The sequence below is a fragment of the Anabrus simplex genome, chromosome 1, assembly GCF_040414725.1.
Source record: "Anabrus simplex isolate iqAnaSimp1 chromosome 1, ASM4041472v1, whole genome shotgun sequence".
NCBI classification, from domain to species: domain Eukaryota; kingdom Metazoa; phylum Arthropoda; class Insecta; order Orthoptera; family Tettigoniidae; genus Anabrus; species Anabrus simplex.
Window position 1 is genome coordinate 371,576,141 of NC_090265.1, and position 20,062 is coordinate 371,596,202.

Sequence of the window (20,062 nt, forward strand, 5' to 3'; positions counted from 1 at the left end):
CTTGTATTATGTGTTGTCACTCGTTAAAAGGGGGGGGGGGTTACATCTGGGTTTTTTTTTTAACCCTTTGTCTAATTTACTCAACATATGGAATTGAACCAAGGTATAAAGTGCACAAGGTAAAAATATAACATCTTCAATAAAAAATTACATCGAACCACGACGTTCCTATCAGTGTTTCTTCAGGAAAGTGAATATTTACACAGCATTACAATTACTTCTAAATAAGTGAGCATAAATTCGATGTTGAAATTTACCATGAAAAATTAAGGGGAAAATAACATAATTACAAACATCATACAAGTCAAGTAGAAACAGGAAACAACGGAAGTTAAATTTAGCGCAGAGGCTTATAGAGGGGCAGTCCTCTCCTAATACACATCAATGAGGGACGCATAACTCAACTGGTGTGCACTAAACTGACGCTGAATTACTGGAGGCAACTCGGAAGAAAAAAAATTAAAGTTTACATATTCACAAAAGGTTAATAAAAGGAATTGCCTCCAAAACAAAGGATATGCCTAGCTGACGAACTACGGCATTACAAAATCAAAACGGAGACAACCAGGGTCTAAGGTAAACTCCGCACAAATGAATTCACATTTTAATTTAACACTTGAGAAAAGAAAACATGCTTACCCCGGGATGGCTGGAGCCGGTGAAGGTGCATCCGATCGTTAAGATGTACGAAAACCAAACACGCTGAACAGAGACTTGCTCCTGCTAAGGAGCCAAAAGGCCGGAAATTAGGAAATACTCAAACAGCCAATCAAGGAAGCTACCTATGTTTCGACCCGAATTATCACCAATACAGTTTGGCGTTATTTTCACCAATAGAATTACAGCACCATATATGGTAATGTGGGAAATATATTCTAGAGGTTTCGATTGCAAAACTCAGCGATTTCGTGATCGAAGCTTCCACGTGGCACTACAGGGTGATACAAAAATGTGTTACAAACATATTACTGGAGATCTCCAATATCACTGTCTTTTCTTTTAACACTCAATGATTAAGTAAATAATTCTCTCTTCTGTGAGTCCTGAAAATTCTTCAAAATCACACAATTTTACCAGAAATAAAACACAAAATTTCACATCATTTTTTCAACAACAACAAAAATTTAATCAAATTCTTCAAAAATGTTAGTTCCTTAGTTTCTTTTGATAAGTCAAGAATTAAATAATTCCACAGACTATCAACTCACCACTGGTGACAATAAAAATGACCAATGTCATATTTTGATATTGGTACTAGTGATATTTCAGTAATGCATTTGGAGAATACCTTGATACAGATTCTTATTGTATGAAGGGCACTTCTTGTGGCCCCTCATACAACAAGGCAAACAGTGATCAAATGTTACCTATATGAGAAGTGTTAACATTCTGTTCAGAAATCCAATTACTTTACATACATAAGAGATGAGGTGGTGCTTATATGTTAGTGAAAAATATCTGAACATCATGAAAACAACTTGTGCCATTTACTCCTGAATTTTCGTGGGTTTTAACACATTTTAAGCTTCTGTCATCATTATTCTATACATTCTATATGGAAAGCTAGCTAGAGGAATGTGAACATACAGAAAGAATAATCACAATGTCTTGTCAGTGTGTTTATTCATAGTGAATATTTTTGTCCTTGTTCTTAGCTTTAATCTGTGGTAGTACATAGTCAATCAGTTACCATTGACCTGCTTGTAGGGCTGTTGCCCATACAGGAGATTCTAGTCTTTTTTAAATGATTTCAATGTGATTTAAAAATTATCAAACATCTTCCTTGATTATTCCAGTCCCTAATTCCTCTTCTTATTAATGGATAATTGCTCAATTTGTCCTAAATTTCAACTTTGTCTTAATTTTATGAATTTTCCTACTTTAAAAAACTCCATTCAAGCTTATTCATCTACTAATGTCATTCCAAGCCATCTCTCCCCTGACAGCTCATAACATCCTGCTTATGCTTGTTTATTGTACTTGTTTACCTTGGAATTTTTTTCCAGTTCTTGTATCAAGTAATCCTGAAGAGGGGTCCCATACAATAGAACCATGCTTTAATTGGGGTCTTACTGGTGTCTTATACACCCTCTCTTTTACATCTTTACTACAACCCCTAAATACTACAATGTTTCAACTAATAAAATTGAATGAATATGCAAAAGTAACTGTCAGTTCTTATCTTTTAGTTTTTATAACCTAGGCTGTGTGGCACAGCTAGTTAATTACTTATCTCTTGTGCTTGGGTTTATGGAATTTAATCCAAATGCAGACTGTGGGTGTTAGTGAATCTTAAATGTTACGGACCTGTGTTAAAGAATCCTTTCAAGACAAGATTATGTGGCTCTGATATTTCTTACAACCATAACATTTAAAGGGACAATAAGCATATCATCGTTGCACCTAGAAAATCCGCTATGTTATAATGTTTCAGCTTAGAACTCTGACCAGAAAGGTTCTGTTATCTAAGGTTCAGTACTGCGTGAACTGTATCAACGAATTTTCATTCTAAGTGACATGTGGGCTGTGAGTCAGTATTTCTCCCCTCAACATTGTCACATAGCAGTATTTCAAGGTGCAAAGATAATATGGCATTGTTATTCTGTGGTACTAATAAGTGATCAATTGTCACTTGGCTGAGCAAACAGTGAAAATTTGGAGAGCCTCTCCTACCGTTTTGAAATTTAATAATGCTATTGGACAGTAGCTTTCTGGTTTGTCACCTGGCTTATTAGGTTTTAGTAACGCTATTATCTTGGTTTTCTTGAATTCCTTTGGGAGAATTCCAGTAGTCAAGATATTACAAAAAACCTTTCTAACCATTGCTTGGTATTCTTACCACAAAACGTAAGAAAATCTGAGTTAATTCTATCTTCTCCCGCAGCTTTACCTGTCTTCATTTGTTGGAGACCTTTATCTACCTCTTCTGCAGTAAATAGGTCTGCAAAGTTCATTGAGACTTTTATGGTTTGTTTGAGGATGTATGAAGTTCATTATTAATTTTTTGCATATTTACTTTATCTACCTGAACATTATTAGATACTGACACTATTCTTTCAACAGTTGCATTTGGATGAAAGCTTCCTATTTAATCACAGAACAGTTGTCATCAAGTTTCCTGAGAAGGCTCCATGGCTTTCCTGCTTGAGCGTGTAAAGTTCATATTTTCAACAAGCTTGATCCATTTCTCTCTATGGGCATTTCCAGGTTGCTGGGAAGGTCATCTGCAATTTCATTCTCTCTACTTCAAGAAATTCTTGGTATAACACATTCCTGATTCCATCCTGGACTGTATTCCTTTTGACAACCTCTTGGTATGAACTTCATAGCAGTGGCATGTAGAACTTAAACCAATCTGTTAAGACATCCAGTTGTAAAACTGGACTTCTCCCACATGTAATGTCGACCCAAGGTAACTGGGGAAAGACCAGAAGGAAGAAGAATAATATAGTTGAACTGTCATATAGATAGTCTTTATTGGTTTCAGTATTAGCTCAGTTGCCAAAAAGTGAGAATTGGTGTATGGAAGCATTGCAACGAGACTTTTCAGTGCCTGACACACAACTAAATAAGATATGTCAGAAAATCAATTACATTTAAGAAACAACCAATGGCTTAAATGGCACCTGTATATTTAGCATGTAATAAAAGAACAAGTAGGAACTGAGTAAAATTCTAACATTCTTTTCAACAGCTGTTGCTCAGGGTGATTCAGCCAGCATTAGTGTGGTTGGAGCACATACCAAGTCAGCCAAACCAGCAACTTCAGAGACCACTGGGCCAGCACCACCTGAAGGTAGTGGTGATCCTGGAGTATCAGTAAATGCTGCTAGTGCTCCAAATGGATTGGCATTATTACCAAATGAAGGGAATGGGAACACATCATCCTGCGTGATAGAGTTCCGTACAGTGTGGTTTAATTTTGCTGCACCACCACGAGCACCAATCACCAGGAAGATTGATTTTACAAGGTTAGTGTTAGAATAACTATTTTTTTAAATAAAGAAGTTTTCATGAGAACATGTGTAAAATACTTTTTTTATAACAGTGAAATGGCACAAACATGTAAATGAAAAATGGTATTGATAATATTTTATGTAAAAATGTAAATTCGTGTCCTTGTCCTGAGGGCACAGCCAAGGCCAACTAGATATACAGGCCATAAGGCTCCCCCTCCACTTCGGGCGCTACGTCACACGAGCCGCCAGCCGCTTCACTTCTCGCCAGTGACTTGTAGGCTGATCTAAACCTCGTAGCAGTGAGGCTATCGATGGTGTAGAATGATTTAAACGCGTGTGAACATTGTGAATTAAGGCCACGTCGTATTGTACGTCTGGTTGTAGAATAAACTACAGTTCAAAACAGCCTAATATTTCAGTGTTTAAAATTCCTACTGGCTTGTTTCGGAAACAAAAGTAGATCATAGCCATCCGTCGAACAGAATTCATCCCTTCAGCAAGCTCAGTTGTGTGCATAAAACACTTCGACGAAGTTTCGTAATTAGGAACGATTCTATTAAAAGACCTGATGAGTCTCTTTTAACTGTAAGACCTAACCATTTAAAACTCTCAAACGATGCTATTCCCAAGTTTGAAAATGTGCCTGCCTATCTGTCTAAAAATATTCCAACACCGAGCAAAAATCCTATTCAAAGACAAGAAGAAATTGAAAAACGGGAAGAGGAAGGAAAGAAAGAAAGCTGAGGAAGAATATGACAGGATCAAGGACTTCGGTGACGTTCAGGGTAATTTCAGTATTAAACGCAAATTAGATTTGGACAAAGTTTCCGTCAACTTTGATGATGATGATGATGATGATGATTGTTGTTTTAAGGGGCCTATCATCGAAGGTCATCGGCCCTTCCGTCAACTTTAACAGCCAAAGTCTGTATTTTCAAAATGTATATGACTGAGGAAAATATTCCGAAAATTGGCACTTCCTTAACATTAAACGAGGCTCTTGATTTTAAATCCATCAAACATGATATTTTCATGAGTGATAACCCTGATATACGTGCATTAGGTGACGGGGGCAAGATATTAAAATGGTCAAATTAGAAAAGTATTTGTAACTTCCTGTTTAGACCTGCTTGTAACTCAAAAGTGACTGTCCACGACAAAATAGAATCTGTACACAAAATAAAATAATAATTGAAAGTGAAGTTGATGAGTGTATCATTACTGATAAATTATAATTTTGTAAGGAACAGTTAAATATAGCCTTTGCAAAGAAAGTATTTTACTCCTGTATTCTAATAACATGGTTCACTTCAATATTTTTCGCATTTCCTGGGGCGTAAAAGAAGATAAAACAGTCAACGTTTCTTACAATGCCTCACCCGGTTATTCACAGTCTTTTACTGCAAAACTAGGCACGGGAAATTCGGGTATTGATGATTCACATTGGAATTACTTGAAAAAGAAACTAAAATTGTTAAAGTAGCTTGAAATATTTTGTAACTTGTTGGATGGAGTCTACATAAAACGTGAGCTGAACTATAAAGGACGAAAGGTTTTATTTTTGTTTTTGCTAGTGGCTTTACGTCGTACCGACACAGATAGGTCTTATGGCGACGATGGGATAGGAGAGGCCTAACAGCTGGAAGGAAGCGGCCGTGGCCTTAATTAAGGTACAACCCCAGCATTTGCCTGGTGTGAAAATGGGAAACTACGGAAAACCATCTTCAGGGCTGCCGACAGTGGGATTCGAACCCACTATCTCCCGATGCACGTTCACAGCCGCACGCCCCTAACCGCACGGCCAGATCGCCCGCTAGGAAGAAAGGTAGAGGGAGTTCCTTTTATGTTGTCATCCAGTTTTAAAAAAATAAAGACGTTGATTTGTTTCCATGTAAGAACCTAACGTGACATTTCTTAGAAGAACTAACTTTGCAAGTCTTTAACGTATTAACAGATAGGCCTATAGCTTATAAAGTAGCATGCATAATTTCTAATAATAACAGTGTTAGTAGGAAAATGTTTGAAAAGCTGTGCAAAAGCAATTTACAAACCACTTTTCAAAATCCATTTGGCGAAACACACACACAAAAAGTTGTTTGATACTGGTCATTTATTTAAAATCTTAATAAATAACTGGCTTAATCAAGCTGACAATTTATCCTGACTTTGACAACTCTGAGTCAGACAAAAAAATGTCTATCTGAGTCTATCTAATGCGGCCTTGGCCTGCTCCTGCCCTGGACCAAAAGGTGTTGTACCAGACACTTTTAGAGCTACAAAATGTAAACCTGTATACTAATGTTTTTACATGAGGATTCTCAGAGAAAAATTCTGATTTCGCTTGTCAACAATGTTCTGGAAAACGAAAACATGTTTAAACATTCAGTGATTAAATAAATAGTTTTAAACATTTCGTTGACAAATGTATATAAATCTTTTGTTATATATTATTGAATAACAATAGAAAAGTTACCGCAGACAAACTCATTGCTGAGAAGAGGAAATCCTCAGGAAAATAAAAATGTATAAACTGAAACCTTAGGAATTGTTAGGTAAGTTTTAAATTGCAGCTTAATTTCTTTCTAAGGTTTCAGACTATTGTTGTGAATTGCCATCATGCATTTTCCTAGTAAGATTAAAACTTTTTGTATATCTATTATGCGTTCTGGTCTTTTACAAGATACCGTGTTGAGTTACAAGTGACAGATGTCAGCATAATTTTACGTAAAGAAATGTACATATACTGCCCTACTAGTTTTCTCTCCGCATAAAACTCGTGTAGTATACAAGCCTAAGTAAAGCCACAATTGAAGGAGTGTTCAATTTTATCGTTAAGGTTGAATAAATGAACAATATCATGGTGAAAGTGAGAGCGGGCCGTACACTGCCATGCTGAACGCCAGCCACTCGCGTGACGTCACGGTCCGAGCCTTGTGGCCTGTCTATCTAGTGCGGCCTTGGCACAGCTCTTTTCAGGCACATCCCCAAATGGAGATGCATTGCGTGTACCATTTTAACCAATTGCCCTCTTGCAGTTCTTAAATTTCTGGCAGTACCAGAAATCAAACCCAGTCCTCTGAGGGCAACAGCTAATAGTGCTAACCATTATGCTATGGAGGCAGGCAATAATATTTTATTATTTGACTTGACTCACTCCATTTTAGAGGAACTATCCCTTCTCTTGAGCTTGATAGCTGCAGTCACTTAAGTGCGGCCAGTATCCAGTATTCGGGAGATAGTAGGTTCGAACCCCACTGTTGGCAGCCCTGAAGATAGTTTTCCATAGTTTCCCATGACTTCTCTTGAGTATCAACTACCAAAGGATTAAACTTGGATATTAAAAACCCAGGGTGCAACAACCCTAAGGGGCTTTGGCCTATCAAGCGACTGCTGCTCAGTCCAAAGACCTACAGGTCACAAGGTATCGTGTAGTTAGCAGGACAAATCTTCTTGGCCATTATTCTTGGCTTTCTGGACGGGATCCTCTAACTCACTGTCAGATAGCTTCTCACCTCTAATCACATAGGCTGAGTGAACCTCGATCCAGCCCTCAGACCCAGGTAAAAATCCCTGATCTGACTGGGAATCGAACCTGAGGCATCCGGGTAAGAAACAGGTATGCTATACCTATACCACAGGGCCAGCAAGCTTGGATGTTATTATTTTATTAATAACTGTTTACAAGTTTATAATTATTATTACTATTTTATTCTAATAGACAATTATTATTTACCCTAACAGTGTTTAAAATGTGCAGATAATTAAATGAATAATGGAATAAATAAATAAATAAATAAATAGGATCACTTTTCACACTCTGAATTTTTACTTAACTGTAATTCATGGTAACTGTGACTGTGGCAGAGTACGCTAAATAGCTGTTGATCATACTGTCCACTTGTTGCTTTTGACCAAGTAGGTCCTCCGAAAAAACATATACTATGTTGATTTCAAGAAGTCCACCGTGCATCTAGTTGTTGCAGACATCTTAAATGGCTACTGGTCCTACATAGACATCAATCCTGTGGGTTTGACTATTTCATCAACTATTTCTGGAAGTTCTAGTGCAAAGATGTTGAGCACTGCATCCACAGTGATGTATACATGGCAGTCATTTTCTACTCTACTGTATCTTCATTTCCAAAAAGGTAAAGAAATCATAGGGAACCAAATCAGAACAGTAAGCCATTTTATTTTTGGCCAAAACTTATGTCTTTTCACATCTTTGTGATTCAGTACAAAACATCACACTACTTACGTAGAATAAAGAAATTATAAAGTTATCTTCTGAGACATTCGTGTGCGCATGATCTTGTTGACATCAAATACAATTATTAGCATGCTTTTGAAATTACTTCCACTTGTCTGTGGTGTTTTGCCCTGAATGAGCTTAGGATTTTCTACTAAAGAGATTGTTGCTTGGCTTCTGACTATAAATGTGAACCCACCTTTCATCACCTACGATAATCCAGAATAAGAAAGTTGTGTTTTTTCTGAGAAATCCCACAAAATATAATGCCTATTCATTGTATCTTTCCTGCGCTAAATGAAGTATCATGCAATCAGCAGATCTGCTCGGATGTTTTTTCAGTTGGCAGTTTGGCAGCATTTCAAGGTTTATTGGTAATTCTGGTATGAAAATCACATACACATTAGAGACTGTTATTCCTTTAAGTGTTTAGTTAGCAAACGTACGTGAATTTACTAAATGCTGTCTTAATCCTCTATTTGTAACTAGGTGTGTGTCGTAGTTTAGTTCTATACCTCTTATCTTTAAATCATTAGAAACTGAGTCTATACATCATTGTCTTGGTTTCCTTCTACTTCTCTTACCCTCCATGACAGTCCATTATTCTCCTAGGTAACCTCTATTCGCTCGCTTGACCCTCCACTGAAGCTGGTTTATGCATACAGCTTCATCAGTGGAGTTCATTCCTAATTAAGCCTTTATTTCCTCATTCTGAGTACCCTCCTGTCATTTCCATCTGTTTTACCAGTGATCATTCGTGCTACTTTCTTGTCTGCTACCTCTAACTTTTGAATAAGATATTCCGAGTCAACCCAGCTTTCACTCCCGTAAAGAAAAATTGGTCTGTAAAGATGGTGTCTTCTTACAGAATACTGTTGATTGCAACTGCGAGCTCACTGCATTAACTTTGCTGCACCTTGATTCAATCTTACTATATCATCCTGTGAGAATACACATCCTAAATACCTGAAAATATCTACCTGTTACAGCTTTGTATTCCCAACCTGACATTTAATTCTCTTAGGTTTCTTACATACTGACATCACATTGGTTATAGAAAAGCTAATTTTCATATAATATTCATTGCATCTATTTTCAAGTTCCAAGATATTTGACTGCAGGCTTCCAGCACACTCTGCCTTTAAGACGAAGTTGTCAGCCTAGGCCAAACTGCTTACTACATTTCCATCTAACTGAAGCCCTCCCTGCCACTTCATACCTTTCAGTAGATGATCTTAACAATCAACTGCAAAGGTGAAAGATCACAGGCCTGTGCAACCCTTGTAAGTAGATTGAACAAAGAATCATTCTACCATCAATTCTCACTGCAGCCCAATTGTCAACTTAAATACAAGGGTGAGTCTAAAATTAAGTTACACTTTCAAGTTATGGCCATTTATGAAACCACCTACACATAGGCAACACAGCGATGACAACATACAATGTGAGTTCACTTTTCCACATAGTCTCCAAGAAACCATACACATTTCTCGGAACAGTCAACCAATTTTTCGATTCCGGATGCGTAGAAATCACTTCCAGTGCTATGTAACCTCCTGGAGGCAGCTGCTTTTACATCCTCATCGTTTCAAAATAGTCATCCACCGAAATCCTTCTTCAGCTTACCGAACACATGATAATTGCATGACGCTAAGTCTGGACTGTATGGAGAATGTTGCCATACCTCCCACTTGAATCGCTGCGGGAGTTCAGACGTTTGGCGGGCTGTGTGAGGTGTTGCGTTATCGTGCAACAAAATCACACCGGCGCTCAATTTTTCCCACTGCTTTACTTTAATTGCCTTACGCAGCCTTTTCAACATTTGACAATACGAAGCCAAGTTGATTGTCATGCATTTCGGCATAAATTTCACGTGCACCTCACCCTCCATGTCAAAGAACACGGTCACCATTACTTTTCCTGCTGAAAGTTGGACCTTGGCCTTCTTTTGTGATGGTGATGTGGTGTGCACCCATTCCATCGATGTTCTCTATGTTTCGGGGGTCAAGTGGTGGACCCATGTTTCATCTCCTGTGATGATTTGCCACAGAAACTTGTTGCCCTCCACAGAATACCATTGCAAGAGTGCCAGTGACAATTGGAAATGTTGTCCCTTGTGAACATCGGTGAGCAGATGTGGGACCCATCTTTGACACAGTTTACGAAATCCTAGGTGCTGGTGAAGAATGGAGAACACACTGCCATACGAAATGTTCAGCATGCTGGCAATTTCCTGCAGTGTTATGCGCCGATTCTCTCTAATGATCCCATCCACACGGTCAACATTTGCAACGGTACTGGATGTTGTTCCCGATATTCGTCCGCAAGATCCGTGCGTCCGGCGTCAAATTACTTATGCCACTTTACAATATTTGGGCGAGAAATTCCATGCTCACCATATACAGCAGTGATTTCATGATGAATGTCTGTGCAATTGAGCTGTTTAGCCCATAGAAATCTGATCATTGCACGCACCTCCAATTTGAAGTGAACATCCAGTTGACGCGCCATTGAGCCTAGTCCGCTTTGCTCACACAATACGACAGGATACCACACCAACCTTCCCATTAGATATGTCAGAAGTTACTGTAGCTTGCTCCGCATTGGCCAGTCACGAGACCACACCATGCTCTCGCGGCGAGCTAGTGTAACTTACTTTTTGATTTACCCTCATACAGAACATGCGATTGCTTTTAACAGTCTATCCTTTTATGCCATAGCCCTCAGTATGGCGAACATCTTTTACTGTGATATTCTGTCATACGCCTTCTCTAGATCTATAAAACATAAACATAACTGTTTATTCCTCCCATAGCATTTTTCAGTTACTTAGCACATACTGAAAATTGGATCCTGACAATCCCTCTGTGGTCTGAAACACACTAGTTTTCATCCAACTTACTCCCAACCACTGATTGCATTGTCCATTCCAAATTGGCAGTGAACACCTTGCTTGGTGTACTGATCAGTGAAATTCCTTGACAGTTTTTGAAGTCATTCCTGTTCCCTGGCTTACAGATAGAGGCAATACTGTTTTCATTGAGTTATAAGGTACCTTACTAACATTCCTTGCTAATCTTATTATGTATGAAGCCATTTCATCCCTGCCTATGAAGCAAGTGGCTGTGCGGTTTGGGTCACACAGCTATTAGCTTGCATTCGGGAGATATTGGGTTCGAACCCCACTGTTGGCAATCCTGAAGATGGTTTTCTGTGGTTTCCCATTTTTATGACAGGCAAATGCTGGGGCTGTACTTGAATTAAGGCCATGTTTGCTTCCTCCCCTTGCCTAGCCCTTTCCTATCCCATCGTCACCATAAAACCTAATTGTCCGTACAACGTGAAGCAAATTGGCTAATTTCATCTATTCCTGCTGCTTTATGACCTGGAGTTTATTTACCATCCTTTCCACTTCCTCAATTGTAATTTCACTAACATCATTGTTCTCCTCCCCATGATCTCAATTGTTTGCTACATCACCAGAAATATTTCCTCTTATGTTCAGATGATTTTCAAAATATTCCTTCCAGTGTCCAGCGATTCCCTGGGATCTATTTGAGTTCACCTGATTCATCTAAAACACTATTCTTTTCCTTTTTCCCTCTCTTTCTATGATTATTTACACGATCCCCGAAACCAGTTAATGGGGGCCGTGAATAGTATGGTTGTGACTTCTACATTTCTTCAGAGAATTTCTTTGCTCACTGTTGGAGGCAAACCTTCACATGCCCTGATGAAGGCCAGTGCAATTTGGCAGAAAGCTCGGCTTTGCTAAATATATATGTGGCTTTAATCCTGTTCACATATTTATTTATTTATTTATTTACTTTGATTCTCTCTTATTGTCCAGAAAGGTTTCCCTGCTACTTCACTTAGCTTTTCCAAGTTCTTATTGAAATCTTCCCATGACTTCTCGAATTCAACATTTATTTGTCTTGCTCTGTTTCTTTCATCTACATAAAATTTCCTGTCTGCATCAGTCCTTGTTCAGAGCCATTTCTAATTTCTTTTTACGTTTGCAAGCTGTTCTCACTTCATCATTCCACTAAGATATTTGTTTTTCCCCATCTTTACACACATTTATTCTTAGGCATTCCCTTGCTGTTTCTACTATAGCATCTCTGTATGCCACCCATTCTCTTTCTATATCCTGAGCCTTCTTACTGTCTATTGTTTTGAACTTTTCACTAATCATATCCATGTACTTCAGTCCAATTTGCTCGTCTGGAGATTTTCTACACTTATTTGTCCCCAGACAGACTTTACTTTCTCTGTCCTAGGCCTCGATATACTTAGTTCACAGTGAAACTGAATTCACACACGCACGCACAAGCACGCATGCACGCACACACACAACTTCAAAATTCTTAAAGTTCACTGCCGCATTACTTCAACGTATCCGTAATCTTATACGAATTAAATTTTGAGAGGAATTCCCCTAGCTTCCTTCTACTTCTGTCTACCGATCAACTTTGAGGAGGTCATGTTTTATTGATAACTATTTTAATGGGTTTTCATCACATTGGTTGTTTTGTAATTTTTGATGTAACATTTGTCATCTACATCAAAAGCAAGAATTATAAAGACTTTTAATTAATACACCTGTCAGATCTCTCGAGATGTTTAAATGGACAACAGTGTTCCTATCTACAGTATTAATTCATATGTTTTTAACTTATTTGTTTTAATGTGTATTTAAATAATGCTTTGGTATTCTTCTAAAGCCGAAGATGTCCCAAAAGTTGGGACAAAACATGTGCTAATGTAATTAGAATACTGTATAATTGTATTTCCTGCAAGTAAATATTCTGATCAGCATTGAAGAGATGGATTCCCCTCAATTTTTAATTACTTCTAGAATTCTTAGGCAATACAGACTTTAAATATGATATTTATTTCATGTAATAGTGAAATTTTATGCTCTGCCAGAGAAAAACAACTATCAGTATACCACCAATGAATTAGAAATCTGTTAAATGCATGTTTGTATGTTTCATTATTACAGTTAACACAACAGTTTGATTTTTCTAATGAAAGTAACACTATATTAACAAAATAATACCCGCTGTGATGGAGGCATCATTATCTAGGCTGTATACGGAACAATATTTCACACCCCGTTGCTTGATAAGGCATTTGTATGAAGATACCCGATGTAAAGTCAAAACACCTGTAGGAATGACTGAAACCTTTGATATAAAATCTGGGTTAAGACAGGATGGTGTTTTGTCTCCTCTTCTTTTCATCACTGTGATGAACGAGATTCAGAGAAAAGTTCAAAAAACCATTGGAGGTAAGAAAACAAAAGTTATCTTGTTCGCGAACAATATATGCTTGTGGGGAGGCTCTAAAGACCTTCAAGGACAAACTCCTGGATAGAAGCTGCTAAAGAATATGGACTCTTCAGCCAAGAGAAAAGTGAGGTTATGGTCATGAAGAGATACAGACAACCAATGGGACACATTGAAATGGAGGGGAAACAGCTACAGATGAACCATCAATTCAAATATCTTGGAAGTGTTATCTCTGATACTGGTTCTGTAGACAAGGAAATTTCCTGCAGAATTCAGGCAGGTAGCAACTTTTACAAAATAGTTAAAGATAATATGGAACAAGAAAATACCAACAAAATATAAGTCATATATGAAACCTATTACGTACCAATCCTGACCTATGGTTGCGAAACATTGACCATGAGAAATAAAGATGTTAGTAGAATCCAAGCAGCAGAAATGAGATTCGTCCGTAGCACGATTGGTATAACACGGAGGGACAGAGTCCCTAATGAGCAAATCTGCAAGCAGGCTCAAGTTGTAAGACTGCAGAACTGAATAACAGCGCAGCGACTGAGATCGTATGGAGATATGCTACGCATTGGAGATAACAGATTACCGAAACAAATGTATGATCTTGAAGACAGAAGACCAAGAGGGCGACCAAGACTCGGGTACAAGGACTTGATGAAGGTTGACATTCAACAGCGAGGACATACTTTGGAAAACATCGATGAAGGAGAGAAGTTCAGAGACCACAACTGGTGGAGAAGCCTCATTCGCTGACCCATCGCTTTAGATGGGACGACGTGAGATATGTATATATGTATGTATATGAATGTATGCTTCATAAGGCACGAAACTGAGTGTCTCGTGTTTTATGTTGTGCAGTAAAAGTGTCAAACAGTAGACTGTAAACAGTGCATTTCAGAAATTTTCTTTCTGTTTACCGATATAAGATCAACAATATTCAGATATTCATGTTGACAAATGTCGACAGTAGGTTGATATGGGTTAAATAATAATGTACATATACCAAACGCTCAAAAGGTGTTTGACAGTTAAGATGTTTTAACTGTCCTCAGAAATAACAAGCAAATTAGTACTGTTTCTTGTCTACATCATCTAATATTTGATTGCATAGCCCTTCGTGTTTATCACAGTTGTATATGTTGCAGGCGTGGACTGAGTAAGGCATAGTATGTTATCTTTTGAAATATTGTCCCATTCACATCGCAGTGTTCAAGAACTCTTGTCTGTTGGCGCATACCTTTGTTTTAACACGTTTGTCAAGTAGGTTGCACATATTTTATTGGGTTGAAAACTGGGCTTTGACTTGGCCATTTTAACATGCTAAATTTTTTCTGCAGAAGGTACTCTTGCACACATTTAGAACAATGTATATGATAGTTATCGAGCTGAAAAAGCCATTGACATGATGTGTCGTTTAGCATAAGATAAGACGATATTGTCCACAAGAACTAACAACCTACACCTTAAGCGAATGAACATTCCCATAACAAGGTGTTACCTCTATGGTGTTTTATGGTGGGAACCTAGTAGCATAAATTGAATCTTGCACGTATTGAATTCCACATGAAGATACCAAATGAAACTTATTTTCGTTGTGGTATATACCTTAGACCAGTCAAGGATTGTCCAGAATGTTCTTTTGCAAATGTAGATCTCTTCCTTCTGTCAGATGAATTAATGAAGGGCTTCTTGCTCAGTCAGTGTGCACACATATCCTCATCTTTCAGTCAACATTTTATGGTAGAAATGTGTACATAACTCAGCAATAAGTTTCTATGATGACATCTGAGGATCTGCTGCCACTTGTCTCCTTAAAATCCTATCTGTTGTTGTACTTGTTTTTCTCAGTTGGTCTTGCCAAGGTTCATAGTGGACATCACCACAGACTATATTCTTTTTGTATCATACAGATACCAGTTGTCTAGAGCATGAGCAACCTCTGCCTGCGACTTTGCTTCCACTGGGTCATATTGCTGCTTCTCTGAAATCTGTGGGGGTATGCCTGTCATTTATGCTGTGCCATCATTATCTTCTGCTGTATGTTTTTACCATACATCTGTAAAATAACAAACAGCAATTTCTAGAGATGGATAATGCTGATTTTATCAACAAACTTTTATTGCACTGCCATTTACTTGTTATTGCTCCATTCTGCATTCACTTACCTGGACAAGTTGTCCCTGCTGCGCTGTGGTAAATATTGCGACCTCGTTACACCCTGTTATCCTACATATCCTGTGCCATTCTGATTTCTACTCTCTCTTGGTGCCTAAAAATAATGTGCCAACACACTTATGAGCTATTTCTTAGCACTGCGGTTATTGGTCAGTCAGGTTCCCAGATGTATTTTTTTTATTTTTACAGTTTTTAGGTTATCTGTGAACTTCTGTTATTTCAAGATTATTGAACAGAATTATATGTGAAATTTCTACCACTTTTCTAAGTAGTCGAAGGTTTTCATAATTCAAGTTAGATCATGCTTTCAGTGAGAGTACAGATATTTTCTGGGTAAACTGTAATGATGTAATGAAAAATACATTCTTCAAGCTTTTACTTAGAATAGACATTTCAAAGTATTATGCAATATTATCAGTATCAGGGAATTGTAATTGGTTTGTTCCTCATCTGTATTAGTGCCTGTATTTCTCTTAAATGATAGTCTTTATATATGGATCCTGTAAGCAGATAGACATTGTAGTCATTCCAACTTGCTCAACTCATGGTTTTATTATTGACAAATGAGGCCTCTGAAACCCAACCAACAGCTGTTCATGTGCCTACAAACCCATTATTCCTTGTTATCAAGGAAAATATAAGTTATCTATAGAAGTAATGGGTCTTATGATTGGAGCTAGAGGCATAACAGCCATATTTGCACAATTCTGTAAGCTGTTCCTATTGGATAACATATATAAACATGGTGGCCTGGTGGCTGTAAAGGGTTGAGTTGCTGCTTTGAGGAATCATTTTTATAACTGTTATGAACGACATGGAATTCTCATTTACCATGTGATTAACCCTCCAAGTGATATGAGTTGTTAATGATGACTCATTTATGCCTTTGTGAAATGATAAAGTCGTTATTAACAACTCATTTTTAGAGCCGTGTTGCTAGGCAACCTTTTAAGGAATATGGCTCTAAAAATGAGTCGTTAATAATGACTTTATAATTTCACAAAGGCATAAATGAGTCGTTATTAGCGACTCATATCACTTGGAGGGCTAAGAGATGTACTGTATGTTTGGAATGCTTTGTCTACTGTGCAACCTCCATCTAGAGGAAGCTGGATGGCTCTGAAAATAAAAATATTTCACTGCCAGGCTGAGTGATTCAGACAGTTGAGTGTTGGCCTTCTTGGCCCAAGTTGCTAGGTTTGATGCCTACCTAGTGTGCTAGTATTTGAAGGTGCTGAAATACACCAGCAACCATAATAGTTCTTAATAGGATGTAAAACTAATAACATTGTTTGGTATTTTACTACAGTAAAGTGAACGAAGTGATATTCCTACGTATCAAGTGAAAGTTCTTCCTCTGAATTAAATTACAGTTTAACCTCAATATCTCAAACCTCTATTACTCGAAGTTTCCACATCTCGAAGTAACTTAAATTTCCCAGCCATTTTGTCCTATTCTTAACGTGTATTTATTTCTCTATTACTGGAAATTCGGTTTACACGAATTTCTCAATTCCTCGAAGCAAGCATTTCCTCCCTTGAAGCAAAAAATACTCTGTAAGTCGAATTTTTACTACATTAACTGTGCAATACTGCATTTGTGGTTTGTGAGGAACAATTGACAAGTAAAGAAAGGGTTACAATGATGCTGGGAGCTAATATGATGGGAACCGAAAAACTAAAGTTTCTAATGATTAGAAAATCAGCGAAGCCTCCCTGTTTCTCATGTGTGAATTAATTACCTACCACGTACGAAAGCAACCCCTGAAGTCGCGGATGACAAACTTCATTTACGAATCTCGGCCTCGTGATTTTGACAAGAAGTTTCAACGTGAAGGGAGGAAAGGTTAACAGTAACAAACTGAAGACGCTAATGGATTTTTTCCAAAGGTGTTAATGGAGGTATGTTTCTTGTATCACTACTGTATCTACTGTATCCTGTCTTCTAAAAAGTTACTATAATAAGGATTGTAATTAAAGTGATACCGTAAAATGGAGTTTGTTTGTATATTTTGAAATACTTAAAAAAATAATGTATTCAGTATAAACCCATAGGTGAATATCATTCAATTTGGTGCTATACATGCTCAAAAATGGTATTCTCTATATCTCTAAATTGCGATAACTCAAAATAAAATGTAGCTCCCAAGGTGATTTGAGATATCGAGGTTTCACTGTAATCCTTTTTCTATTTATTTTCTTTGTGTGCATTTGGGGAAATTTTCACAATAATGTAATGAAAATCTCACAAAGTGCCTTAATTGTAAGCATTATTGCAAAATTGTATCATAAGCCAAAGTGAACTTGAATGTTTCTAAGTATGCTATGCTTTGGCTAATTATTATACTTCTTGGCAAATAGTTAAGTCCCTAGTACTTTTTATATTGGTCTGCTTCACACAGTTGGTAGTGATGATTGCTACCTATCATCAAGATAACATTCTGTCCTAAAAGAATAATGACACTATCTTACAATAGTTTAAAATCACCAACTGGTAGTAAATGGTGGGTATGAAAGCAAATTAACTAGAATATCAGTAAAATTTTATATATCTAGTTTTAGAAATAATTATGTAGTTTAAAGGGCCTGCCTGGCCAAGGTGGTAAAGACCTGCTTTGTTGATGCGGAAGGTTGTGGGTTTGATTCTTCACCAGGATTTGCATATTACCCTAAGGTTCACTCATCCTACACCAAAACTGAGTACCAGGTTAGTTCCTGAGGGCGAAGGTGGCCGTGCGTAAAGCTAACGACTCTACCCCATCAAATGCCAAGGTTACAGACAGGACTTCATGGCCTGAACAGAGATAACTTTGCTTATTATTGATTTTTTTTCTTTTTTTTTTTTCCTTCATATGATTTTGAACAGCCTTTGTAAAGTATGTGGTTAAATATAATGCAACAGGTGTACTATTAATAGAATTGAATCTAGTTGACACCAAGACTCAAAATAATAATGATTGTTTTTCATTATATCTGATAAAGGCTTGATTGGAACCTCCTGAGTACAGCATCTCCTGCCATTAATGCCTGGATGAATCCTAGCAACCGATTTGCTATCCGCGTGGTGCATATGGTACGCAGTTCATATCGCCGAACCACTGGTATTGTTGCATGCCTAATGGCTGAAGCTCTGGATGTGCAAGGAATACATATGCCAGTCAAGGTAAGATGATCCAATTTGACATACTATCAATGGAGATGAAAGATGAATATTTAATAGCTAACAGCACGAACCATTGCACTATGGTGATACCAAGTGATGAAGTTACAATGTGAACTGTTTCTGAGATGAAATTATTTGAATATTGTATTTTATTTGATGTATTTAGGACAGCAGTTGTCAAAATGACCTTTTAACACATTTTGTTTCCTTGCAGACACTACATTTTAATGCTGATATTATTCATACTCCATGACTTGATTCAGCTCCTTCCGTAAAACCTTCGTACTAATTTTTATTTCTTTCCTCGATTTGATCAGTGCAGAATGCAAGATGTACCTATAAGGATGGCAAAGGGTCATTTTGACCCATTACTAACATATGGTTTTATCAGGATTTTAAGCATATTCTGGCCTTTATTAGTAGATCTCTTGTTATTAACAACAGTTTACAGAGTAATAATGCAAGGGAAATTATTACTACGAAGTAATAAAGGGATCTTAGCAGAGCTACAAAATATCTCCTTAGATGAGACAGAGAAGGAGAGAATTCATTCAGCAGGGATCATTCTGATACAGATCAATAATCATCTCCAGATGAGGAGAAACACAATAAAGTGAAGATGAAGCTCTGTCGAAAGATGAAACCAGTCCCACCATCTCGGCTCTTATTTTGGTTTCCAGCATTGAAACAGCAGCAGATGGAACCAGATGGAAAATAATAGAAGCCTTTTCTCCAATACTGATTAGGCGATGAGTGCAACATATTTTAAATTCAAATAATAATAATAATAATAATAATAATAATAATAATAATAATAATAATAATAATAATAATAATAATAATAATAATAATAATAATAATGTATTATATATATGGATCATTTTGACCTATCCCTTGTTTTTATATCCCAAGATAATCCTGCTCAGGCACTCTCTTACACAGTTGATACAAAGGAATCACAATAATCAAGAACCCTACATGAGATATATATATATATATATTATATATTATTATTTGTCCAACCCTTGTCCCGTTTCCCTACGGGGTCGGGTAATTATTATTATTATTATTATTATTATTATTATTATTATTATTATTATTATTATTATTATTTCTTTTTCTTTCTTTTCAGTTGCTGATTTTTCTTTGTGATTATTCTTGATTCTTCTTGATTATTGCTATTCCATTGTATCACCTGTGTAAGAGAGTG

At 37.2% G+C, this 20,062-nt stretch overlaps 1 protein-coding gene across 1 annotated transcript in view; it reads left to right on the plus strand.

The window, feature by feature from the left end:
* The window catches only part of tweek (transmembrane protein KIAA1109 homolog tweek), an 843,591-nt gene that overhangs the window by 356,234 nt on the left and 467,295 nt on the right, over positions 1 to 20,062 (plus strand). The window contains 2 exon segments of the mRNA XM_068226772.1: positions 3,695 to 3,971; positions 18,672 to 18,852. Coding sequence (XP_068082873.1) covers positions 3,695 to 3,971; positions 18,672 to 18,852 — 458 coding nt within the window.